Below are 25240 nucleotides of genomic sequence, written 5' to 3'. Positions count from 1 at the left end.
ACAGTGACTTTCACATGCAGTCTTGTGCAAATTAGAAAACAGAGGAAAGCAGAATCTAGAATTCAAGGTACAGTGTTGTAAATGTAATAGCTACTTTCTCCTTTGAATAAAGTTCCATAAGAATCTACCATTTACCTGCAGCCATGCTGCATTGTGCACACCTGATCCTGTCAGATGTCACGAGTGAAGCAGAGAAGATCCCGATTAGTACTTGGCTGGAAGAGTGCTTAGGAACATCGGGGACTCCATTTGATTCTCCATGTGGAACTGGAGCTGAGTAAGTGAGAGAATTGAGTGTAAAACCTGTATATGAACCAATATGGTGACTCCAAGCAACTTGGACAACAGCCTGAAGCAAAGAAAAAAAAAAATCAAGTCTACTAATCAAATGCAGGATCATGAAACATCCAAAAAAATGTCAGTCACCACACACTTTGAAGACCTTGGGCTCAAGCTTGATGATGGGCAGAAAAATGTGCCAGCTTTTGAGATTGGTCCAGCGTGATGTTACTTGTCTTGAGGTCCCAGACTATAACATCCACCCAACAGGTGCAGAGGGTCACTACTCTTGGCCAACTTCCACCCAGCCTGATGGGGATTGAGGTCCATGATGGCTAAGGTTGGATGTTCAGGAGGGAGGCTCAAGATATGTCCATGCCATCAGACTCTGTGTTACTAGAGAGGCAGGAGGCAGATGGCAGTTGGTATGCAGCTTGAGCTGAGTGAAAACACTGTAATCCTCTAGAGGACTCTAATGTCAAAGCCATCGATCCTGGCCACCAAGGTGTTATTTAGTGGCCAGGTCTCAGATCCTGATCCTGGAGTAACACTACGCATTGTAAATATGAAATTTTGTCCTTTGGGAGATGCTCTGATGTCTTCACAGGGGTCTGCAGATGCTGGAGTTCACTGTCGATCAATCTCTGTTTATAGGTCACCTGTTGTGTAGGCTGTTGAACCAAGCTATTGAAAAGTGAGCAGAATTTTTGCAACAGTGCTGTCAGACTAAAACGATGGAGGATCCAGGCCATTGTTGAATGGACCATTCCATCTTTCACCTCATGAAATATTCCTACCATTAAACTCATAAACATTCATTATTTGGATACTGGTCACTGAGATAGTTTTTGGCACAAATTAAAAATATCTTAATTACACATAGAGAAGATATTCAGAAACCTAATGTGGTTGTAATTAGGATATAGTGAACTGAGGCAGCAGTGGGGTTTAATACTGTTCTCTGTGAGACCAAAAGCCACAAAGCCCAAGACTTCCTCCAAGACTGGCTGAGATTCATCACCTCCATTACTCTGAATCCTGACAAAAGAAAACAATTAGAGAGGAGACTGTCGGGGTGTTTTCACTGGAGAAACATGGCAGACTTTGGACTGGTCCTGTTCGCAGCGAGTTTCCCACCACAGCCCCTCCATTGTTTCCTAACCACAAATCCCACACATTGCCTGGAAAATCAGAGTCTTCACTGAAATGTATATTTGGCTGGTTGTGAGTGGATACATTGGAAAGAACTTTGCTAAAATGTTTTATTCAGTGTTGAAAGTCGTCGTACTTGTTATTACTTTCACTTTATCTTTGCTCAGTTGGACAGTAATAATGCGTTTAACAAAAAAAAAAAAAAAAAATCCACTCCTCCTGTGACTTAATATGATTATTCTTTGCGTCCGCAATGACACGAGTACTATTTTAAGCTAAAGCTGCGAGTGTATTCCAACAGCAGGGAGGTTTGGGAATAGTACTGTAGTACCTCAGTTTTCTCTCACAAGTGCTGTAATTAACCCCTCTTTTCAAACTGAAGTTAAATTACAGGTTTGGGCAGGCAGCTCACATGTTTAGAGCTTCAGCAAAAAGCTCTAGAAAGCTTAGCTTTATTAGCGCTTATGCTATGTTTTTAGCTTGGTGTCATTGGTTTTTAGACTTTTACCAAGATATTTATTTCGAGCTATAATGTTGTTAAAATTAACTAACAAGCTGCTATTATGCTATAAACGTACAATGTTCTTCTGGATCCTGGTACCCTACTGTGGTTTGTTGTGTAATCTCTCAGTTATGCATTTTATTTTCTTACCACTGGCACTGTAACGCCTCTTGGTGTTTTTAGTTGCTGCCACTCCCTTTTAGTATGAAGACGATAGACAACAGGCAAACAAGAACGTAGGATTAAAGGACCATACTGAAGTTGGGGCCTCAAATACTGAAATAAACCAATTTTATAAAATATCAAACTGAACAAAAGTCAACAATAATGTTACCTGTCTTTCCCTGAACACGCTTCCCCCCCATTAAAATGAAATAATCCATAATAACAATAATAATAATGTAGCGGGATGAAGGTCCCGGGACCTTTGTGGCTGGGACGGCGGTGGGATCAAACCCAGACGGCTCGCACTAAAGACCATTCCTCTACCATTCCTCTATAATTCCCCGCTAGCCAAACTAACGGGAACATCTTTTCAATCAGGACCCGGGACCTTCATCCCGCTACATATCTCCCCACCATTTTTGACTCCGTCCCGAAGTCACATCCTGTTCGTGACGCTAGATTGTGACCGCAGGACCTTTGTGGCTGGGACGGCGGTGGGATCGAACCTGGACAGCTCTCACTAAAGACTAATCAAGTAAGTATCAATTACATTTCAAGACCAACAATAATCAGTGTTGTGCAAGAAGCAGCTCATAGCTCAATTCGTACGGTTAAAATGAATACATTCGTGTTCGTAGTTCACCATTTTTATTTTTAATGAGTTTATGGTCAGTTCATTTCATATAAGCATCATGGCGTTTCACTTAGCATTTGTCTACGTGGCTGTCAGGTAGCATTAGCCCAGCTATGGGTTGCCACAGACTTTACACAAAGCGCCCTCTGGCGCCATTTCCGGCCGATGAAAAAATTGCTGAGCTCAATACAAATACATGTAATTTGGTCACTTTTCAAAGGGGTCAGACTCATCAATAAAGTCAATTTAATGTACAATGGTTCATTTCAGTTCAGCTTGGTGTATGAATCTCATCATTTCAGGCAATGACAGCCGTCAGCTGGCTGTTAGAAGCAGGTTAGAGACAAAACAAAACCAGATGATTTCAACAGACATCAGTGCAGCCCGAGGTGGTTTTCATCAGGTGGCCAGTCACGGAAGTACGAATTCTTGCCTTTGGATTGGCCATTTCACCGGAAGTGACATGGCTCTGCGGCAACCCATACTTTCATGCTGAGTTTCCTAAACTGGGGTGTGTGCACCCCTGGGTGTGCTCGGATTGCCACTAGTGGGGGCACGCTACCCCTCGTGGGCGAACTATCTCGTCCAACATCTGTGAATAAATATATAATATTTGAATTTGGCTGCCGATGCAGTTGGTATCACTTCTGAATACATTATGTGGCTCAAGGAAAGTAATTGTGGCTAATGAGAAAATACATAATTTAACCATACTGGCTAAGAAAAAACTCGTATATAGATAATATACACACAACACCATGTTTTTAAAAGTACACGAACAGACTGCTTCACTTTAAATACACAATAGGTCTGTTTCAGATGATCAGCGTGAACCTTCTTTGTTGTAAAAGGCTTTATTTTACTCAGTGTGCCACTTTGAAAAGTAGTGTCTGCTGCTACATTGTTTATTTATTTATTTATTATTCATTAAGAAGAAATTGAATTACAACATCTCGTAGAGGAGACTATTACTCAAACAAAAACAAACAAACAAGAACGAATTCAAAACGGGCATTACCCAGTGACAGATAAGGAGCAAGGAGCATGTCATTTCATAAAAGTAACATAGAGTTTATATCCTTGTGGATTTTACACGCCAGCTTAGATTTCACTTTTTAGAGAGACAAGAAAAATAATTTAAAGTCATTAACAAAACCTACAAAGGAGAGGTTATTGTTTATTATTGTTTATTTATCTCCATGCATGCTCTATTGTCTTCTTCTTTGTTTTTCGTGGAAGTGCTACAGTGCCACATACAGGCCTGGTGTGTGTAATGTTTTCAGTGTTCCACCACAGCTAACATGGAGCGGTATTAACTCGCTCGGGAACCATATTTTTTTGTTCTAACCGGGTCAGGATAGTCAGTTTTGGGGTGGAACCCAAAACCAGAGACATTAAAATACTGTTTCAGGTTCAAAGCCCTGGCTGTGAATTTTTTTTTTTTATATATATATATACTGATTAAAACTAATGTGGATAAAGAGACAGAGAGAGGCCTGGACCAGAACTGCTAACTTTGAGGTGGAACTTGGATGATACCTGATGTTGTGCATACTGTATGTAGGTCTGATGACATGATATGGTTTGTAACCCACAAAAATATCAATACTAAATCATTAAATCTGTCCATCAATTCATTCATGTCATTCATAGCTTAGCAACACTTTTTTTTTTCTCCTTCAAGAACCCAATTCAGATCAGTTCATTGCCTTTATTGTAAACTACATATTTGTCTTAATGCTGAAAAGCACCATTTTGGATTAATCCAGGATATATGTCTTTATTATTGTAGGAAAGGCACCAAATGTATGTAAATATTGCTGTGCTGTAGCAAAGGGCAAAGGTAAAAACACAAAAATACAAAAGAAAATAAAGTTTCATGCAATACAAATATGCTTTATTGACAATGCAGGTATGGAATTGTTTTTTCCTTTTTTATTTTGTCCATACAAACATTACACTATACATAAATAATTGTATTGTAAAAGGACTCAAGTATTTACAAGTATATGTTACATAATATATAAATTTTATATTAAATCTCGGTAGATTACAAATAGGATATTGGCTTGAGAAACCTTGTGTGTGTGTGTGTGTGTGTGTGTGTGTGTGTGTGTGTGTGTGTGTGTGTGTGTGTGTGTGTGTGTGTGTGTGTGTGTGTGTGTGTGTGTGTGTGTTGTGTGTGTGTGTGTGTGTGTTATCTGTGGTTGTTCAGCAGCACCTCCAGCCAGCATGGACAGGAGGTGATGAACTGTCTGGAATAGCAGGGGCCCCAGCCCTTAGCAAAACTGATGCGAACACTGTGGGGGTCCCATGGCCCCTCCTGGCTCTCTGGCTTCACACCGTGCATGGCCATCCAGTTGGAGTGTTCATAGTCAAACACCTTCAGGGAAAAGCCTGATGTCACCCTCGTTACGCTAAGCCCTCGAGCACCGGGTGGGTCCAGAGTGGGTGAGTGGACAAACACCGGGTGCTGACTGCGGTTGTACACCCACACGCCATCTGGCTCACGGCTCAGTGTTATACCGTAGCCAATTTTACTGCGTATCTGTTGTATACAACTAGCCATACTGCTGCTGGTAGTCCCTCCACTTCCACTGTAGTGGAGACCTGACATGCCACGACTGTTGTCACGGTGACTGGTGTAGGCGTTGTTGTGGAGCTGGCCAAGGCAAAGGCCTGTGCCCTGAGGTAGGTCATAGAAGATGCTGAACGAGGATTCATAGGCTGGATACAGGCGACCCACACGTGTCCGCTCTTCCCAATAGGCAACACTGCACCAATGAGAGCGATGGCCACTGGAAGTCGAGGAACCGAGAGAGGTCCCAGTGTCTGAGGAAGGCAAAAAACAAGGAAAACAATGGTTTGCATGAGTAAATATACTGACTTCATCTGAACTGTAATTCAACTCGAAGGTAGGGCAATTATTATTATAAGGTAGAGCACGATTCAGAGCACAATCTTGATGATCTATTATGCTAAGTCTAAAGTGTACAGTACAAGTGCATTTTGTTAATATTGTTCCCTTTGCGTAAAACCGCTAGCTGGACACAGAAGATACAACTGTATCAAGACACGTGGGGAACTGAACCATGCCTCAAGGAAGTATTCATCACTTTTGATTTTTTGGAAAATTCAGGCTACTTTATATATTTTACTTTAGTGTTTTACTTTATACAAATCTCTTCAACAATATTTAAATTAAATTAAAATATGAAACTCAAATTAATGTTTTTCAGTAATTATCAGGCCAGGTGTGGCAGAAAATGTTTAAATTCCAAACTTAATTTGGCTATTTAAGAGAAGATGAGTGACTAGTCTGCTGTCTCTACAGGACCTGTATGCCTCCAGGGCCCTGAGACACCCTCCCACCCAGGTCACAAACTTTGAGGTCCATCAGGACCAAAACCTTAAGACACAAAAACATCTCATTTCCGTCCACAATTAGACTAATAAATAATGCCAGAGACCCCCCCTCACTTACCCTGCTCCCCCCCCCCCCCACACACACACTACCATAAAGTACAGATTGTTCATCCCTGCACTGACAGATACTGTACATCTGTACTGCAATCACCTGTTTTTGCACAGTCCCATTCCATTATGTTATATTTATTTGTTTTGCCTAGTTGACTCTTTTACTTCTTACAGAAGTGTTTCTCTTTTCTTTTCTTATTATTTATGCACCAATAACACCAGGTCCAATTCCTTGTATGTGTGAACTTATTTGGCAATAAATTTGATTCTGATTCTGATTCTATTTTACAAGGATACCAGCCCCTCAGTTCTTAGTATGACAGAAAGAATGCAGATGACGGGAAATATTCAGCTCTCAGTCAATTTAGCAAAAGCTTGTGACCCCGCCCACCACTCGCCCTCATGCTATCAACTCACATTAACACCCACACAGAGCGATGCCATTACTGTGCTCCACAGACTACGCACACTGATTTGAAGAGCCTGTTGGCACGCACTCTTCATCCAGCAGGACCTTCGGACGTGAACGTGCTGAAAAGCAGCACTGATGATTAGTTGAGACGCGCTCTGTTCTCAAAGAGGCCAGTTTGATTTCTGGTAGATGGTGCGATGCAAGAGGTGGCTCCACATACAAGTTACTGTTTGTACACAAATACCATAACACACACACGTTAAATAATGAGTACGGGCCACACACTTGTACACAAATGGTTGGCACTGATGAGAACCGTGTGTCTATGGCACACACACGCACACACACAAAATTGCACTTCTCATCTGAGGCCCACGTGTGTCATTAGTGAATTCCAGGCTGGCAACTCCAGCAGCCTGGAGTTTTTACAGGTCTCCAGTAAGAGCACAGGCTGCTCAGCTACGAGGATCTCATGCTTTTTCTTTGTGTCATTTTCTCTCATCCACCCCCTCCTCTCTCACACACACACACACACACACACACACACACACACACACACACACACACACACACACACACACACACACACACACACACACACACACACACACACACACTTTTACAAGTTTTGCTCTTCCCTGTAATAAAGCAACACAAACACACCTGCAGAAATACAGAAGCACTTTATGAGCTCATTCTCAAATCAATTTCCACACAAGACATAAAATGATCCAGGACCCTTTCCGAGGCCAAAACATGGCCATCGGGTATTGCGAAGACTTTGCATCCATCCATTTATCCACCCGTCTGTCTGTCTGTCTGATTGTACTCAGCATAACTCCGGTCCTATTACTGCCAGGATCTTCAAATTCACAGAGAGCATTTGTGGGACACAGACCTTGGACAAGTTCAAAGATGGCTAACCTTGACCTATTTTAAGTGGTCAAAAGGTCGGATTCTTTCAACACACTCTTTCATTGATTACATGCTCATATGGGCCAAGGGTACATTAGTATTGCATTCTGTATTATTGTATAATATACTCAAAGATACGGCATATTATGGGAGAACTCAGGGATCCTGAAAGTAACATCATTCTCATGCATGTGCGTGACAATGGCTGTTAACAGAACGGCCAAGCATGCCATTGTTGATACCATTTGAAGTGTAACACCGTCAACAGTTCTTGTAACAGACGAAATTGTGTCTGATGTTTTAGCACATGTGAAGGTTGTTCGATGCTGAATCTCAGCAGATATACCTCACCAAGCTGAGGTGTGGTTCAGAAGGCTCAGATCTTAGAATGTTTGCAAAAATATGTTGCAGATGTTTTATCACTTGGTGGTCTCCAGCATCATCTTCTACGCTGTAGTGTGCTTGGGCAGCAGGCTGAAGGAAGCTGACACAAACAGACTTAACCAGCTCCTTAGGAGAGCTGGTTCTGTCCTGGGGGTGATGGTTCCCAATGTACGAGTATTTCCATGACTTGGGTCCCTCCTGTTGATAACTCTTAACCACTGTTTTCTCCTTGCTTTATCCTTTGGAATTCTGTGAATCTCCAGTCCCATTTACTGATCGCTGAATACTGTGGATTTGTCATGATTGGGCTTGTGGGGTTTATTGGGGGTTTACTGTATTATTTTTCTGTCCTTTTGTTCTTGCTTGGGTTTCTCTCCTGTCCTCCTTCCTGCTTGCCACGCCCCGTTCCAGATCCCTCCGCCACACCTGTCCTGCATTCCCTCCTTATCACTCTCTCTTTATTAATTGCACCTTTTCCCTCACCTGGTTGCAAGACTGTTGTGCTTTGTGCCTCATTCGAGCATTTTCCTCCGAGTGTCTAGTCCTGTTTTGCTTATCCACATTTTTGACCTGCCTGCCTGTTTTTGGACCCTATTCTCTGCCTAATGCTTTGGATACTTTTGTTTGTAATGGGCAGCTTTTTGTGTACTGAACCCTGCTCGAACTGTAATTAAACCCTGTCAATCTCATGTCTGAATCCTGCATTTGTGACCTACCACTTCACACTACCAAGTCTGACAGGACTATGACGGTCATGTCCCCCCATAAAAGAGGCTTCAGCTTATTCATACAAAAGCTGATGCTTGTATCACCATTTGAATGATTTTTCATTTATCCATTGCACACACTGTAGCAATTTAATATTTTATCCAAAAATTTGCTGTCAAAATCCATGTGTGAGTGGAGTCTTACAATGCAAACTCTGACACACTGAGGCATCAATAACTGCAAAAGAAACAAATATTTAGTTCATATTTTTTTCCATCGACAACTTGTATTCCCTATGTTTACACACCTGAGTGGTACAACATGGTTAATGCTTCTGGCCTAGCTGTTAGTATCACCATCCACCTCGTGTGTGGATAAGGAAGAGGAACGGGAGGGGAGAAAAAGGGGCGGGATGGCAGACAACCTACTTCTGCAATGGAATTTTAAAGAAGGGTTCAAACGGGAGGTTATCAGTTATTATAATTACATCTGAGTGAAGAAAACAAAAAAGCCTGTGAGTGTGCACAACTGTGTGTGTGTTCATCTGTATGTGAGGGCTGGCAGCAATTACAGCATCCTGCAACCATTTAACCCAAACACCATTTAAGAGCTCTGTTTACCAATTAGGTAAGTAGCCTTTGTTATTTCACTGCAAAATCACCGTCCCTTAATGTCAGTCTCGGCGAAATGTGCCGTACACTTCACAGTCATACACACAGAGTTTGAACTTAAGCACACGTGTTGGGGAAAAGGCTGGAGTGGGTCAAGCGCTTTGTTCTTTTTTAGTTTATTCCCAGTAGACCCTCAGAATTCTTTATAACTTTCCATTTAAAGCCTTAATTAGGTTAATTAAGGCTTAATTTGTGATCAGCGTTATGTACTTGAGACAACTTACTAAACCATGCATTTGACCTGCATTATAATTCTAATCCAATTACATTTGTTAAACAAATCTGATTGGTTAACCGTGTGAGATTTTCGACCATAAAATATTACGTTAATGGTGGCAAAATATTCTACCATTTCACATTTGATGTATTACTCCGCGCCATGACCGCCTTGCTACGCAGATGTCAATAATGGCGCTGTCAGCTGAGAGTAAGAGAAACTAGTGCAGTAACAATGATGCCAGTAAGCTTCACCGACCAAATTACTTACAGAAAAATAAACCGTGCAAACGATGGAACTGGAATAGAATGAGAATAACCCCGCTGTGTCTGATGACTTGCGGACAGTAATGCTGGATTACAGTCACAAATATCCATTTTACCGGCTCCGCTAACGTGCCACGGGTAAAACTCAATTTGCGACCATAAAATCCAGCATTAACATCCACAAATCAGACAAAACAGGGTTATTCCCTAATTATCATGAGTGTCTAACCCTATTCAGGCCTTCACCTTTTGTAATATGTAGCTATATGTGGAGCGGATCCCAACCCTGCCCCGTGCAATGAGATGCAGAGCAAATAAAGACATCCGGGTTTTGTGTGCTTCCTCAAATTACTGTGTGCTACAACAAACAATGCAGTTGTCATAAATCAACAGTTTCATATTTAACTGAGTATTCTCTTAATTTAAAATTATTCTAAATGTCCATGTCTGTGGCAACTATTACTTTTGAGTTCAGGACAACAATAAAGTATACTATTTGGTTCTAAGAAATACAGACTATTACCATTTCATTCTTCAGTTTTTTGCTTCTACATCCTCTAAGGTGCCTTCTTGCCAAGAAAATCCACCAGGTGTTCGCTGACATCCAGATAAAAACATGTGCACTGTCTTTTCTTCAGTAAATGAACAGCTGCTGTGCATGGTGCTGCATTGGGAAATGTCCTCTTTCCCTTTGTACTGAATTCCCACCTTGAGCTGGAGCCTTTGCCAATCAGAAGCTCAGTCTGAAGCATCAAACAGCCACAGGATATGAATGCTTGAGTATTGTAGAAGTAACAAACAGTTGGGGGACAAAATAGTTAACAAACTTACAATCACTGGGAAACTCTCTCTCTCTCTCTCTCTCTCTCTCTCTGATGTCCAGTCAAATTCTGAGCATGCACAAAACTTTCCAAAGGAGTCACTGTACATCTGATGATAAGACACGCATTTAAGAAATGAGAAAACAGATTGTACAGAACAAAATGGACACAAATGGATTTCAAAATTTTGTATATGTCACTCAAATGTTTCCTTAATCTGTCATAGTGTGACAGGCAGTTATAGGATCTTGAACTAAATCAACATTCTCTCTTATGGCCAATATCACCTAATCCAAAATGACTACCTGTTGTGATATTATATTGAGAACAGGGTCGATAAGATGATAATTCACATTACTTATCACTTGTTTAGGTGTGCAACCAAGCCCCAACCTCCAGTCATCAGAAATCAAACAAACCAGGGAATGAACCGAAGCACAGGTTCTACCAAGAGTCAGGTTTTAGCTCTCCTCACATTCGCTAATTAGCATCATCTGTTAGCTAATCAGAAGCAGCTATTCCCAATTTCGGCATCAACGGTGACCAATAGAAAATGCCGAAGCCAGTTATAGATGGCAATCCTGATTCACCTTTTGCCTGTTTACAGATGCTGTCTGAGGCTTTACCTCCTCCACCCTGCCACCTCCTGGTTGATTCTGGATATGCCTCTGTGTTCTGCTGCCTCCCCTTGGTCCATGTCTGTTGTTAGCGTCACCTCTGCCTCCTCTTTCTGTCTCCTTCTGTGATTCCTGCATCCTCCTTTGTCACCATCCTCCACCCCACCACCATCAGTTGATCCCCGTTTGATGGGTGGGGGTAGGCTCTGCCCCTGCCTTCTTCCGATGGCAGGATTTGAGTGTAATATACCCCAATGCCATCAGGAAAGGGACCAGTCCCAAAACAAAGATTATCTCATTTGTACAGTTTTATTTATGGAATAAATGTTCAAGCCATTTACCTCATGAGTCTTAATGTTAGAAGTGGTAAATCTTGCAGTTCCTTGAAACACATTAACTAATCTAATATAATCTAACAAATATGTGTTCCAATATTTCCACTGAGTGAAAGTTTCATCATTTAATTTGTATATAAACACTGTTAGCACTGTTAGCAGGTACCAGTAGCATGGTGACGTTAGATCCACTGTTACTTCATGGTTGCTGAGGCAATAAGACAGTCATAATTTGTAATACCTGCACCCAAGTCACCAGTCATGAAAAACCACCACCCAGTCCACAAAAATAAGCTTTATTAAGCATCGGAACCCAGGTTAGCCTGGTAGCTTTAGCTTGTTCAGTAACTCTGAGATGGGAGCATATGTTTGGGTTTGATTCGTCCCACCCAGCTCACACAGGGTCTGGCTCACATGCCACCTGATTACCCATTTATTGGTTGGCTGGTACGCAGACGGAGTAAGCATTGTCAACATGGCCACATCCAGTCACAATATTTGGGCTTCAAAACCGCCCTTCAGAAAACCTCTGGGTGACATCACAGAGGGTTTGTCCAGTACATCAAGGTTCAAGGAACGGACAGTTTCTTACTGCTTCTCCACAAACTGTTGAACCTGGAATTCAACCAACTACAGCAACACTCATTCTACCCCCATTTTCTTCTCTTCCCCTGTGTTTTTTATCCGTTCATTCACGTCATGTTAATTTTAAACTCTTCGTTCTCCTGTCCTGGTAGTCGGGGGAGTGAACGTTCCTTCCTGCTCACATGTACCTGCTCAGGGAGCATTGGAGAAAAAGAAGGGGAAGTGTCACAGTAAAAAAAAGAGAGTGAATGAGGGAAAGAGTGAATGTGAAAATGAGAGGAGAGCAAGAACCTGCCAAGCATAACCAGCATCCATGGAAAAAATAAGTGGGCGAGAGAGAAAGAGGCTGTGAGAAAGAGAGGGAGGGAGACCTTCATCTTTCATCCAGTGCCAAGGATTAGATTCCCCTCCAGTTATTAGACTCTTCCACTGTGCTGAAAGAAGTGGGTGGGTTGTGGGGTGGAGGGCGTACGGGGGGACAGAGGGAGAATCGGAGGGGATAGAATCCAACCACCGATCATTGTCGGCTACCTCTGTGATGCTTTGTTTGATTCAACTTCCTCAAATTTCTTCTCAAAGCGCTACAAGACTTGAAATAAAATGGGTGAAGAAAAGAAAACACCCCTCCCTGTCTGCAAATGGAAAGTTCTGTGTTGTTTGAGACAACTATCATTACAGGGCAACTTCAGTCCAACGAGTCACATTTAAACTGGCGTCTGGACTATCTCTGCCATCAGAGGCCTGCGTTATCACCAGACACAGGCTTTACGGTTGAAAACAACGGCCTCTCACTCACAGACACACACATTTTTGCACACTTGCTCTCCATTTTCCGTTGTTGAGTAGACCTTGGCTCTACACAGGAGATTTCTTGGTACTGACCTTATATTTCATATTTAGAAAGCGGCCCTTTTTCTTTGCCACTGTGGTTCATGCTCAGCTGTAACCTGCTTTGAAAAATGACAAGCATGATAATGAAATAAATGCCAAAAATGCCAAATCCATGAAGTAAAAAATGGTGAAAACAGTAGCCTCAAAGTGAAGCTAATGGAAGTTATTGCTAACATCTGGCCAAGTTCAACGTGCTACCATGCCACCATGGCGAGGCTCATGTGAGACAGTATGTATAAACAGTCATGTGTAAAGTCATATCCAAAAAAGAGCTTGTGGGTCAGATTTTTGCTTGCTTCAAGTGGTAGCGCAAATTACTGTTAAGGCACCTTGACACTTGCATAAATTTGATCCCTACACTGGCACGCAATCTTGCATGCCAATGAGTAAACCCATCGTAAAGTGTGCATAAACTCTGCGCGGCTTTTTGAAATTTTCAAAATATCTGACACGCGTTAATTTCATTCCACCTACATGAACTAGCTTTATTTCCAGCTAATCTAGCTAGTTCACACAAGTGGAACGAAAGTGGGGGCCCCTGCTGGAGCTGTTGCCCCACGACCCGATCCCGGAGAAGCGGTTGAAGATGAATAAGTGATAATTGAGTGAGTGAACTAGTCATTAACATTGTGCAACCTATTCAAAAACACTGCATGTCACTGCATCTCACTGCGCTCAGCGCATCTGAACAATTATGACGAGATGTTACATCTATAATAAACATAACTTTGCAGATACATTATCTAATTCAAGAAAAGGAATGAAAATGCAACTGTTTTACAAATCCATCCATCCAAAGAGTTGGTCCATCAATATGAAGAAGACCTGGGTGTAATTCCTGATGACGACCTGCCTGTTTCCTTGGACAAGACACTTCATCTGCATTGCCCCAGTCCATCCAGCAGTAAATGGGTACCATCCTTGGTTGGGGAAGTAATCTACACAGGACTGGTATCCCATATGGGGGGGAATCATAGACTCTCATCTGACACTACAGAAACTACAAACAAGCATCGATGGGATGACTACCTAAGCTACCTAAACTCTGTGAGTGAGATAGATTATCTCGTCAATAGTTTTACATCCTCATTGAGGACAACTTAGGATGCTGTAGCTCCTCTGAAAAAGAGAGCCTTAAATCAGAAGTGCCTGACTCCGTGGTATAACTCACAGACTCGCAGCTTATAGCAGATAACCCGTAAGTTGGAGAGGAAATGGCGTCTCACTAATTTAGAAGATCTTCACGTAGCCTGGAAAAAGAGCCTGTTGCTCTATAAAAAAGCCCTCCGTAAAGCTAGGACATCTTACTACTCATCACTTATTGAAGAAAATAAGAACAACCCCAGGTTTCTTTTCAGCACTGTAGCCAGGCTGACAAAGAGTCAGAGCTCTATTGAGCCGAGTATTCCTTTAACTTTAACTAGTAATGACTTCATGACTTTCTTTGCTAATAAAATTTTAACTATTAGAGAAAAAATTACTCATAACCATCCCAAAGACATATCGTTCTCTTTGGCTGCTTTCAGTGATGCCGGTATTTGGTTAGACTCTTTCTCTCCGATTGTTCTGTCTGAGTTATTTTCATTAGTTACTTCCTCCAAACCGTCAACATGTCTATTAGACCCCATTCCTACCAGGCTGCTCAAGGAAGCCCTACCATTAATTAATGCTTCGATCTTAAATATGATCAATCTGTCTTTATTAGTTGGCTATGTACCACAGGCTTTTAAGGTGGCAGTAATTAAACCATTACTTAAAAAGCCATCACTTGACCCAGCTATCTTAGCTAATTATAGGCCAATCTCCAACCTTCCTTTTCTCTCAAAAAGTCTTGAAAGGGTAGTTGTAAAACAGCTAACTGATCATCTGCAGAGGAATGGTCTATTTGAAGAGTTTCAGTCAGGTTTTAGAATTCATCATAGTACAGAAACAGCATTAGTGAAGGTTACAAATGATCTTCTTTTGGCCTCAGACAGTGGACTCATCTCTGTGCTTGTCCTGTTAGACCTCAGTGCTGCTTTTGATACTGTTGACCATAAAATTTTATTACAGAGATTAGAGTATGCCATAGGTATTAAAGGCACTGCGCTGCAGTGGTTTGAATCATATTTATCTAATAGATTACAATTTGTTCATGTAAATGGGGAATCTTCTTCACAGACTAAGGTTAATTATGGAGTTCCACAAGGTTCTGTGCTAGGACCAGTTTTATTCACTTTATACATGCTTCCCTTAGGCAGTATTATTAGACAGCATTGCTTAAATTTTCATTGTTACGCAGATGATACCCAGCTTTATCTATCCATGAAGCCAGAGGACACACACCAATTAGCTAAACTGCAGGATTGTCTTACAGACATAAAGACATGGATGACCTCTAATTTCCTGCTTTTAAACTCAGATAAAACTGAAGTTATTGTACTTGGCCCCACAAATCTTAGAAACATGGTGTCTAACCAGATCCTTACTCTGGATGGCATTACCCTGACCTCTAGTAATACTGTGAGAAATCTTGGAGTCATTTTTGATCAGGATATGTCCTTCAATGCGCATATTAAGCAAATATGTAGGACTGCTTTTTTGCATTTGCGCAATATCTCTAAAATTAGAAAGGTCTTGTCTCAGAGTGATGCTGAAAAACTAATTCATGCATTTATTTCCTCTAGGCTGGACTACTGTAATTCATTATTGTCAGGTTGTCCTAAAAGTTCCCTGAAAAGCCTTCATTTAATTCAAAATGCTGCAGCTAGAGTACTGACGGGGACTAGAAGGAGAGAGCATATTTCACCCATATTGGCCTCTCTTCATTGGCTTCCTGTTAATTCTAGAATAGAATTTAAAATTCTTCTTCTTACTTATAAGGTTTTGAATAATCAGGTCCCATCTTATCTTAGGGACCTCATAGTACCATATCACCCCAATAGAGCACTTCGCTCTCAGACTGCAGGCTTACTTGTAGTTCCTAGGGTTTGTAAGAGTAGAATGGGAGGCAGAGCCTTCAGCTTTCAGGCTCCTCTCCTGTGGAACCAGCTCCCAATTCAGATCAGGGAGACAGACACCCTCTCTACTTTTAAGATTAGACTTAAAACTTTCCTTTTTGCTAAAGCTTATAGTTAGGGCTAGATCAGGTGACCCTGAACCATCCCTTAGTTATGCTGCTATAGACTTAGACTGCTGGGGGGTTCCCATGATGCACTGAGTGTTTCTTTCTCTTTTTGCTCTGTATGCACCACTCTGCATTTAATCATTAGTGATTGATCTCTGCTCCACTCCACAGCATGTCTTTTTCCTGGTTCTCTCCCTCAGCCCCAACCAGTCCCAGCAGAAGACTGCCCCTCCCTGAGCCTGGTTCTGCTGGAGGTTTCTTCCTTTTAAAAAAGGGAGTTTTTCCTTCCCACTGTCGCCAAGTGCTTGCTCACAGGGGTTCGTTTTGACCGTTGGGGTTTTTCCGTAATTATTGTATGGCTTTGCCTTATAATATAAAGCGCCTTGGGGCAAGTGTTTGTTGTGATTTGGCGCTATATAAATAAAATTGATTTGATTTGATTGCACACAATTAAAAACTATCTATGCTATGACATATATATATATATATATATATATATATATATATATATATATATATATATAGGAATTACTTTCTTTTTGTAATGGCAGAATCTTAGCCCATAATCTATCCAAGATGCCAATCATTCTGCAAATTCCTTTCAGGGCTGCAAAATGTAAACTGAGGCACACTTGGAAAGCCCATATCTCTACCAGGGTAATGGCCTCTGACAAATCACAGAGTAGGACAGGCAAAATGGTCACTTGAAGCCCATGCCTTCTTGTGTTTGTGACATCTTAAAGTGATCATTCAAAAGGTTTTCATTTTAAAACAATTTGAAGAAAGAGGTTACAGATCTGGAACACCATTAAATTTGTTTCCTAGACTCAAGACATCTCTCTCCACAGTTTTCACATAATCTTAAAACACTATTTGAGGTTTGAGCATCTGCACACTGACTGACAACATCTACGTGGATACTCAGAGAGAATGACAGATACATCCAAAGTGAAGGAGGGAATACATCAAGGATTGGCTCTGAGACTTTTCTTGTTTTCAGTGGTGATGATGTAATGAGAGCACAGAGCAAGTTACGGTGAGCCTGAAGAGGTGATGAAATACTCTGGAGAGAAGGGGAATGAAAGTTAGTCGGAACAAGACTTAGTGCATATGTGTGAATAGGAGGGAGCCCGGTGGAATAGCAAGGTTACAAGGAGGAGAAGTTGTGAAAATCAGTGGCTTACAATACTTGGGGTCAATTATCCAATATAATAGAGACTGAAGTGAAGAAAAGATTGGATGCAGGGTGGAGTAGGTGGAGAAAGGTGGCAGGAGTGATTTGTGACAGAAGGATATCTGCAAAAGTGAAGAGGCAACTTTACAAGACAGTAGTGAGGATTAGGAATGAACATATGTGAGAGACAGCACAGGTAGGATGGTTTGGAGATAAATTCACAGGCGAGATTGAGATGGTTTGAACATGTGTAGAGGAGGGACCCAGGAGTTTACTGCGGGTTCAGCTGCTGCATGCTGGTTGATGATGGAAGCCATGGACCTGCTGGGAGTCTTCTCTTCCACAGGGACGTACCACCCAGGATATATAGGGAAAAGGATGCTGAGGATGGAGCCAACAGGCAGGAGGAGAAGAGGGAGGCCAAAGAGGAGGTTTATGGATGTGGTGAGGGAGGACATGCAGGTGGTTGGTGTGACAGAGGAAGATACAGAGGACAAGGTGAGATTGAAATGACTGATCTGCTGTGGTGACCCCAGCTGAAAGAAAAAGTGTTTTAAAATTTGTACTTAACATTTAGAGGTGCCAATAATTTTGACCAGGAAGAAAGTTTCTGTATTCCACTGGGTGAGATGTTGGTTTGACAGTGCTTTAGCAAAACAGACAAAGATATGATGGGTTCTGTGAATATCCTATGTACTGTGGTGTAAATGTGTAATGCCTGTGCAGGTCACACGTTGTGGAGATGCATTTGGTTTTCTGGGGAAGAAATATGCCACAACGCAAATGACCACTTTGGGAATATCATATGGGTTGGGACATGAAGACACGTTGGGTCTGTCCAAGGCAAACTGAATGCAGTAATGAGAGTTTCTGCAAAATCTAAGATTATAATGGGTGCTGAATGTACTGCTTGTTTTACCAAATTTTCCACAGTAAATTATGGGTTACTTCAGGATTCTCTTGGCCTGCTACCACTCTAGTCTAAAATGCATGTTGCAAATCCATTTGGAGCTTGTCTGAATGCACATTGCTATCTACAGGATGCATATTCTGAGCCAACCACCAGTAGAGGCTTGCTTGCATCTACTGGTGGTTGGCTGTCACTGCGGTATTGTATCACTTCCTGTTCCAGAGCACAGCAGTGTTTTGCTGTATCTGTTAGCTGTTTAATCTGCGCAGTTAGATTGATCTAGTTAACTAGATAACAATTTGTTTCACAGTGTAATCTTCACGTGCCTTAACTAAAGCACTCCCTCTGCTGAATCACCTCTGAATTATTTACACATTATTCACTTTGTGTGTTTTTAGGAATCCGCTAGCTTAGCGCAGCTACTAGCTCTTAGCCGGTTTAGCATGGCGGCTTCTCCTGTCTCTCCCGCACTTTTCTGCTCTGGGTGTGAAATGTTTAGTTATTCCTCGGCCTCCTTTAGTAGTAATGGTACTTGTAATAAGTGTAGTTTATTCATAGCTTTGGAGGCCAGGCTGGGCGAATTGGAGACTCGGCTCCGCACCGTGGAAAATTCTACAGCTAGCCAGGCCCCTGTAGTCGGTGTGGACCAAGGTAGCTTAGCCACCATTAGTTTCCCTCTGGCAGATCCCGAGCAGCTGGGAAAGCAGACCGACTGGGTGACTGTGAGGAGGAAGCGTAGTCCTAAACAGAAGCCCCATGTACACCGCCAACCCATTCACATTTCTAACCGTTTTTCCCCACCCGACGACACACCCGCCGAGGATCAAACTCTGGTTATTGGCGACTCTGTTTTGAGAAATGTGAAGTTAGCGACACCAGCAACCATAGTCAATTGTCTTCCGGGGGCCAGAGCAGGCGACATTGAAGGAAATTTGAAACTGCTGGCTAAGGCTAAGCGTAAATTTGGTAAGATTGTAATTCACGTCGGCAGTAATGACACCCGGTTACACCAATCGGATGTCACTAAAATTAACATTGAATCGGTGTGTAACTTTGCAAAAACAATGTCGGACTCTGTAGTTTCCTCTGGGCCCCTCCCCAATCGGACCGGGAGTGACATGTTTAGCCGCATGTTCTCCTTGAATTGCTGGCTGTCTGAGTGGTGTCCAAAAAATGAGGTGGGCTTCATAGATAATTGTCAAAGCTTCTGGGGAAAACCTGGTCTTGTTAGGAGAGACGGCATCCATCCCACTTTGGATGGAGCAGCTCTCATTTCTAGAAATCTGGCCAATTTTCTTTAATCCTCCAAACCGTGACTATCCAGGGGGGTTGGGACCAGGAAGCAGAGTTGTAGTCTTACACACCTCTCTGCAGCTTCTCTCCCCCTGCCATCCCCTCATTACCCCATCCCCGTAGAGACGGTGCCTGCTCCCAGACCACCAATAACCAGCAAAAATCTATTTAAGCATAAAAATTCAAAAAGAAAAAATAATATAGCACCTTCAACTGCACCACAGACTAAAACAGTTAAATGTGGTCTATTAAACATTAGGTCTCTCTCTTCTAAGTCCCTGTTAGTAAATGATATAATAATTGATATATTGATTTATTCTGCCTTACGGAAACCTGGTTACAGCAGGATGAATATGTTAGTTTAAATGAGTCAACACCCCCGAGTCACACTAACTGCCAGAATGCTCGTAGCACGGGCCGAGGCGGAGGATTAGCAGCAATCTTCCATTCCAGCTTATTAATTAATCAAAAACCCAGACAGAGCTTTAATTCATTTGAAAGCTTGACTCTTAGTCTTGTCCATCCAAATTGGTCCCAAAAGTCCCAAAAACCAGTTTTATTTGTTATTATCTATCGTCCACCTGGTCGTTACTGTGAGTTTCTCTGTGAATTTTCAGACCTTTTGTCTGACTTAGTGCTTAGCTCAGATAAGATAATTATAGTGGGCGATTTTAACATCCACACAGATGCTGAGAATGACAGCCTCAACACTGCATTTAATCTATTATTAGACTCAATTGGCTTTGCTCAAAATGTAAATTACTCCACCCACCACTTTAATCATATCTTAGATCTTGTTCTGACTTATGGTATGGAAATTGAAGACTTAACAGTATTCCCTGAAAACTCCCTTCTGACTGATCATTTCTTAATAACATTTACATTTACTCTGATGGACTACCCAGCAGTGGGGAATAAGTTTCATTACACTAGAAGTCTTTCAGAAAGCGCTGTAACTAGGTTTAAGGATATGATTCCTTCTTTATGTTCTCTAATGCCATATACCAACACAGTGCAGAGTAGCTACCTAAACTCTGTAAGTGAGATAGAGTATCTCGTCAATAGTTTTACATCCTCATTGAAGACAACTTTGGATGCTGTAGCTCCTCTGAAAAAGAGAGCTTTAAATCAGAAGTGCCTGACTCTGTGGTATAACTCACAAACTCGCAGCTTAAAGCAGATAACCCATAAGTTGGAGAGGAAATGGCATCTCACTAATTTAGAAGATCTTCACTTAGCCTGGACAAAGAGTCTGTTGCTCTATAAAAAAGCCCTCCGTAAAGCTAGGACATCTTACTACTCATCACTAATTGAAGAAAATAAGAACAACCCCAGGTTTCTTTTCAGCACTGTAGCCAGGCTGACAAAGAGTCAGAGCTCTATTGAGCCGAGTATTCCTTTAACTTTAACTAGTAATGACTTCATGACTTTCTTTGCTAATAAAATTTTAACTATTAGAGAAAAAATTACTCATAACCATCCCAAAGACGTATCGTTATCTTTGGCTGCTTTCAGTGATGCCGGTATTTGGTTAGACTCTTTCTCTCCGATTGTTCTGTCTGAATTATTTTCATTAGTTACTTCATCCAAACCATCAACATGTCTATTAGACCCCATTCCTACCAGGCTGCTCAAGGAAGCCCTACCATTATTTAATGCTTCGATCTTAAATATGATCAATCTATCTTTATTAGTTGGCTATGTACCACAGGCTTTTAAGGTGGCAGTAATTAAACCATTACTTAAAAAGCCATCACTTGACCCAGCTATCTTAGCTAATTATAGGCCAATCTCCAACCTTCCTTTTCTCTCAAAAATTCTTGAAAGGGTAGTTGTAAAACAGCTAACTGATCATCTGCAGAGGAATGGTCTATTTGAAGAGTTTCAGTCAGGTTTTAGAATTCATCATAGTACAGAAACAGCATTAGTGAAGGTTACAAATGATCTTCTTATGGCCTCAGACAGTGGACTCTTCTCTGTGCTTGTTCTGTTAGACCTCAGTGCTGCTTTTGATACTGTTGACCATAGAATTTTATTACAGAGATTAGAGCATGCCATAGGTATTAAAGGCACTGCGCTGCGGTGGTTTGAATCATATTTATCTAATAGATTACAATTTGTTCATGTAAATGGGGAATCTTCTTCACAGACTAAGGTTAATTATGGAGTTCCACAAGGTTCTGTGCTAGGACCAATTTTATTCACTTTATACATGTTTCCCTTAGGCAGTATTATTAGACGGCATTGCTTAAATTTTCATTGTTATGCAGATGATACCCAGCTTTATCTATCCATGAAGCCAGAGGACACACACCAATTAGCTAAACTGCAGGATTGTCTTACAGACATAAAGACATGGATGACCTCTAATTTCCTGCTTTTAAACTCAGATAAAACTGAAGTTATTGTACTTGGCCCCACAAATCTTAGAAACATGGTGTCTAACCAGATCCTTACTCTGGATGGCATTACCCTGACCTCTAGTAATACTGTGAGAAATCCTGGAGTCATTTTTGATCAGGATATGTCATTCAATGCGCATATTAAACAAATATGTAGGACTGCTTTTTTACATTTGTGCAATATCTCGAAAATGAGAAAGGTCTTGTCTCAGAGTGATGCTGAAAAACTAATTCATGCATTTATTTCCTCTAGGCTGGACTATTGTAATTCATTATTATCAGGTTTTCCTAAAAGTTCCCTGAAAAGCCTTCAGTTAATTCAAAATGCTGCAGCTAGTGTACTAACGGGGACTAGAAGGAGAGAGCATATCTCACCCATATTGGCCTTTCTTCATTGGCTTCCTGTCAATTCTAGAATAGAATTTAAAATTCTTCTTCTTACTTATAAGGTTTTGAATAATCAGATCCCATCTTATCTTAGGGACCTCATAGTACCATATCACCCCAATAGAGCGCTTCGCTCTCAGACTGCAGGCTTACTTGTAGTTCCTAGGGTTTGTAAGAGTAGAATGGGAGGCAGAGCCTTCAGCTTTCAGGCTCCTCTCCTGTGGAACCAGCTCTCAATTCGGATCAGGGAGACAGACACCCTCTCTACTTTTAAGATTAGGCTTAAAACTTTCCTTTTTGCTAAAGCTTATAGTTAGGGCTGGATCAGGTGACCCTGAACCATCCCTTAGTTATGCTGCTATAGACGTAGACTGCTGGGGGGTTCCCATGATGCACTGAGTGTTTCTTTCTCCTTTTGCTCTGTATGCACCACTCTGCATTTAATCATTAGTGATTGATCTCTGCTCCCCTCCACAGCATGTCTTTTTCCTGGTTCTCTCCCTCAGCCCCAACCAGTCCCAGCAGAAGACTGCCCCTCCCTGAGCCTGGTTCTGCTGGAGGTTTCTTCCTGTTAAAAGGGAGTTTTTCCTTCCCACAGGGGGTTGTTTTGACCGTTGGGGTTTTTACGTAATTATTGTATGGCCTTGCCTTACAATATAAAGCGCCTTGGGGCAACTGTTTGTTGTGATTTGGCGCTATATAAATAAAATTGATTGAATTGATTGACTGAGCGAAAAGTTGAACGATAGATGCATAAGCGATGGATTAAAGCAAGGGCATGATGTGGACATTTTGCATGTATATCATAATATCAACCAATCCTGTCGTCCCTTTTTAAACTGGAAAATAAGCTGTGCAATGTTGTGTGCATGGATGCAAGAGAAAAGTGTGATTTCTGGTGAAGGAAACAATCTGCATCAACAAGGCAAGCACGCCTGTGATCAGCTGGAACATACAGTGCCCGCCAGAAGTATTGGAACACTAATTTGCTTTTGCCATTTCAAATACAAAAATAAATAAATAAAATAGCAATAAACAATACAAAAAATACAAAAATTTAAATTTCTAGAACTATCTTCCATAAAGTCAAACTGAAAGCAAATTTATACAGCTTGATATAAATTAATTTCAAAATATAAAGGCCAAGATGATTGGTTGCATAAGTAATGGAATGCTTTGGTATAATACCTGTAAATAATCAGTTTTATTTCCGGTTTTCTTCAGACATGTCAGGGGATGGATACATGAACATTTCCAAGTCACTGAAAATGTTTTCCCTGCAACAGACTGGTATCCTGTCCAGGGTGTACCCCGCCTCACACCCTATGACTGCTGGGATAGGCTCCAGCTCCCCATCACTCTTAATTGGAGTAAGTGGTTGGGGATGAATGACTGAGTGAGTGAATATGTCTTGGACTTTATTTACATCATTTATGAAGAAATACAAACAGTATGGCACTCTAATGCTAAATCTGTGTGGCGTAGACAGTTCACAAAAACCAAGTGATTGTGCAAGAAGGAGAAGAGTGAGGAAAGCCACCAAGACACCCAGACAACCCACAAGGTGTTAGTTACAGGCTTCTGTGGCTGTGATTGGAGAAATTGTGCACAGTGCAAGCTTTGCATTTTTTTTTTATCCCCAGTTATACAACTTCACAATGAAGTGGTATAGGGGAGGATTTTCTTAAAGACCTGAAAGTTCAGCTACAATTTGCCAGAAGGTACATCAGAGATGCAAACCTTGATTTGATCTGTTTTGGTGAAAGAAAATCCATTCAATGGCTTGGAAATGTTGATGTATCCATCCCCTGACTTGTCTAAAAAAAACAAAAAAAAAAACAAAAAATGGAAATAAAACTGATTATTTAAAGGTATTATACCAAAGCATTCCATGCAACCCATCATCTTTGGCTTTTATATTTTTAATTAATTTATAGCACGTTGTAGAGATTTGTGTTGTGAAAGTGTAGGTACACGGACCCACAACAGGGGGCGTAAATGAACGGGCAATGGATAAGCCAAACAGTAACAATTTAATGTTGTAAATTGTGCACAACGGAATACAGACAACAAGAAGTTTGGAACTACAGTCAATTACACGTTGGGTGACGTGTGGGCAGGTTTGAGGATAGGAGACGCCCGTCCAGAACCGAGCCGAATCCCACACGGCCCCCACCGCCAACGGATCCGAAGAACACCGGAGCTGCCAAGCCCTGAGTCCCCAGGTGGCCACCGTCTCCAGCTGTCAGACCTGGCACTGCTGGCAGAGAACAAAAACAGCACAGGTGAGTGTGAGTACGCACACTCAGTAATCCCACAGTCCGTGTTCTTTTGGGAGGGAGCACCTCCACTTCCAATCACACACTCGTGCCGCTCCTGTTTAACCACTTATCTGGTTGGGGTGTGAGGCCCACACAACAGGACCCCCCCCTCAACGGGCGCCTCCTGGCACCCGACCAGGCTTGTCCGGGTGCCGCCGGTAGAAGTCGGGCAGGAGGGCCGGGTCCAGGATGAAGCTCCTCTTCACCCAGGAGCGTTCTTCGGGTCCATACCCCTCCCAGTCCACCAAATACTGGAACCCCCGGCCCTTCCGACGGACGTTCAGGAGCCGGCGCACGGTCCAAGCCGGCTCCCCGTCGATGATCCGGGCAGGAGGCGGCGCCGATCCGGGGGTACAGAGGGGTGAAATGTGGTGAGGTTTGATGCGTGACACATGGAAAATCGGGTGGATTCGCAGCGAAGCTGGCAGCTTCAGCTTCACTGTGGCTGGACTGAGGATTTTGAGTATGGTGAAAGGTCCAATGTATCTGTCCTTTAACGTCTGGGATTCCACTTGCAGGGGAATGTCTTTTGTGGAAAGCCAAACCTCCTGCCCAGGCTGATACGTAGGGGCCGGGGCACGCCGGCGGTCTGCATGGTTCTTGGCCCTCGTCTGGG

General features: G+C 42.0%; 1 protein-coding gene across 2 annotated transcripts in view; it reads right to left on the bottom strand.

The window, feature by feature from the left end:
* Positions 1–4635: 4635 nt before the first annotated feature.
* The window catches only part of LOC117530842 (mothers against decapentaplegic homolog 6-like), an 83327-nt gene continuing 62722 nt past the window's right edge, over positions 4636–25240 (bottom strand). For both annotated transcript variants that reach the window (XM_034193793.1, XM_034193786.1), the window contains one exon: positions 4636–5564. In XM_034193793.1, the coding sequence (XP_034049684.1) occupies positions 4930–5564 (635 nt within the window). In that variant the 3' untranslated portion in view covers positions 4636–4929. The remainder of the gene's footprint in view (positions 5565–25240) is intronic.

Source organism: Thalassophryne amazonica, chromosome 2, assembly GCF_902500255.1.
Source record: "Thalassophryne amazonica chromosome 2, fThaAma1.1, whole genome shotgun sequence".
NCBI lineage: Eukaryota > Metazoa > Chordata > Actinopteri > Batrachoidiformes > Batrachoididae > Thalassophryne > Thalassophryne amazonica.
The sequence above is the reverse complement of the archived record's forward strand: the minus strand, read 5'-3'. Positions and strand labels throughout refer to the sequence as shown.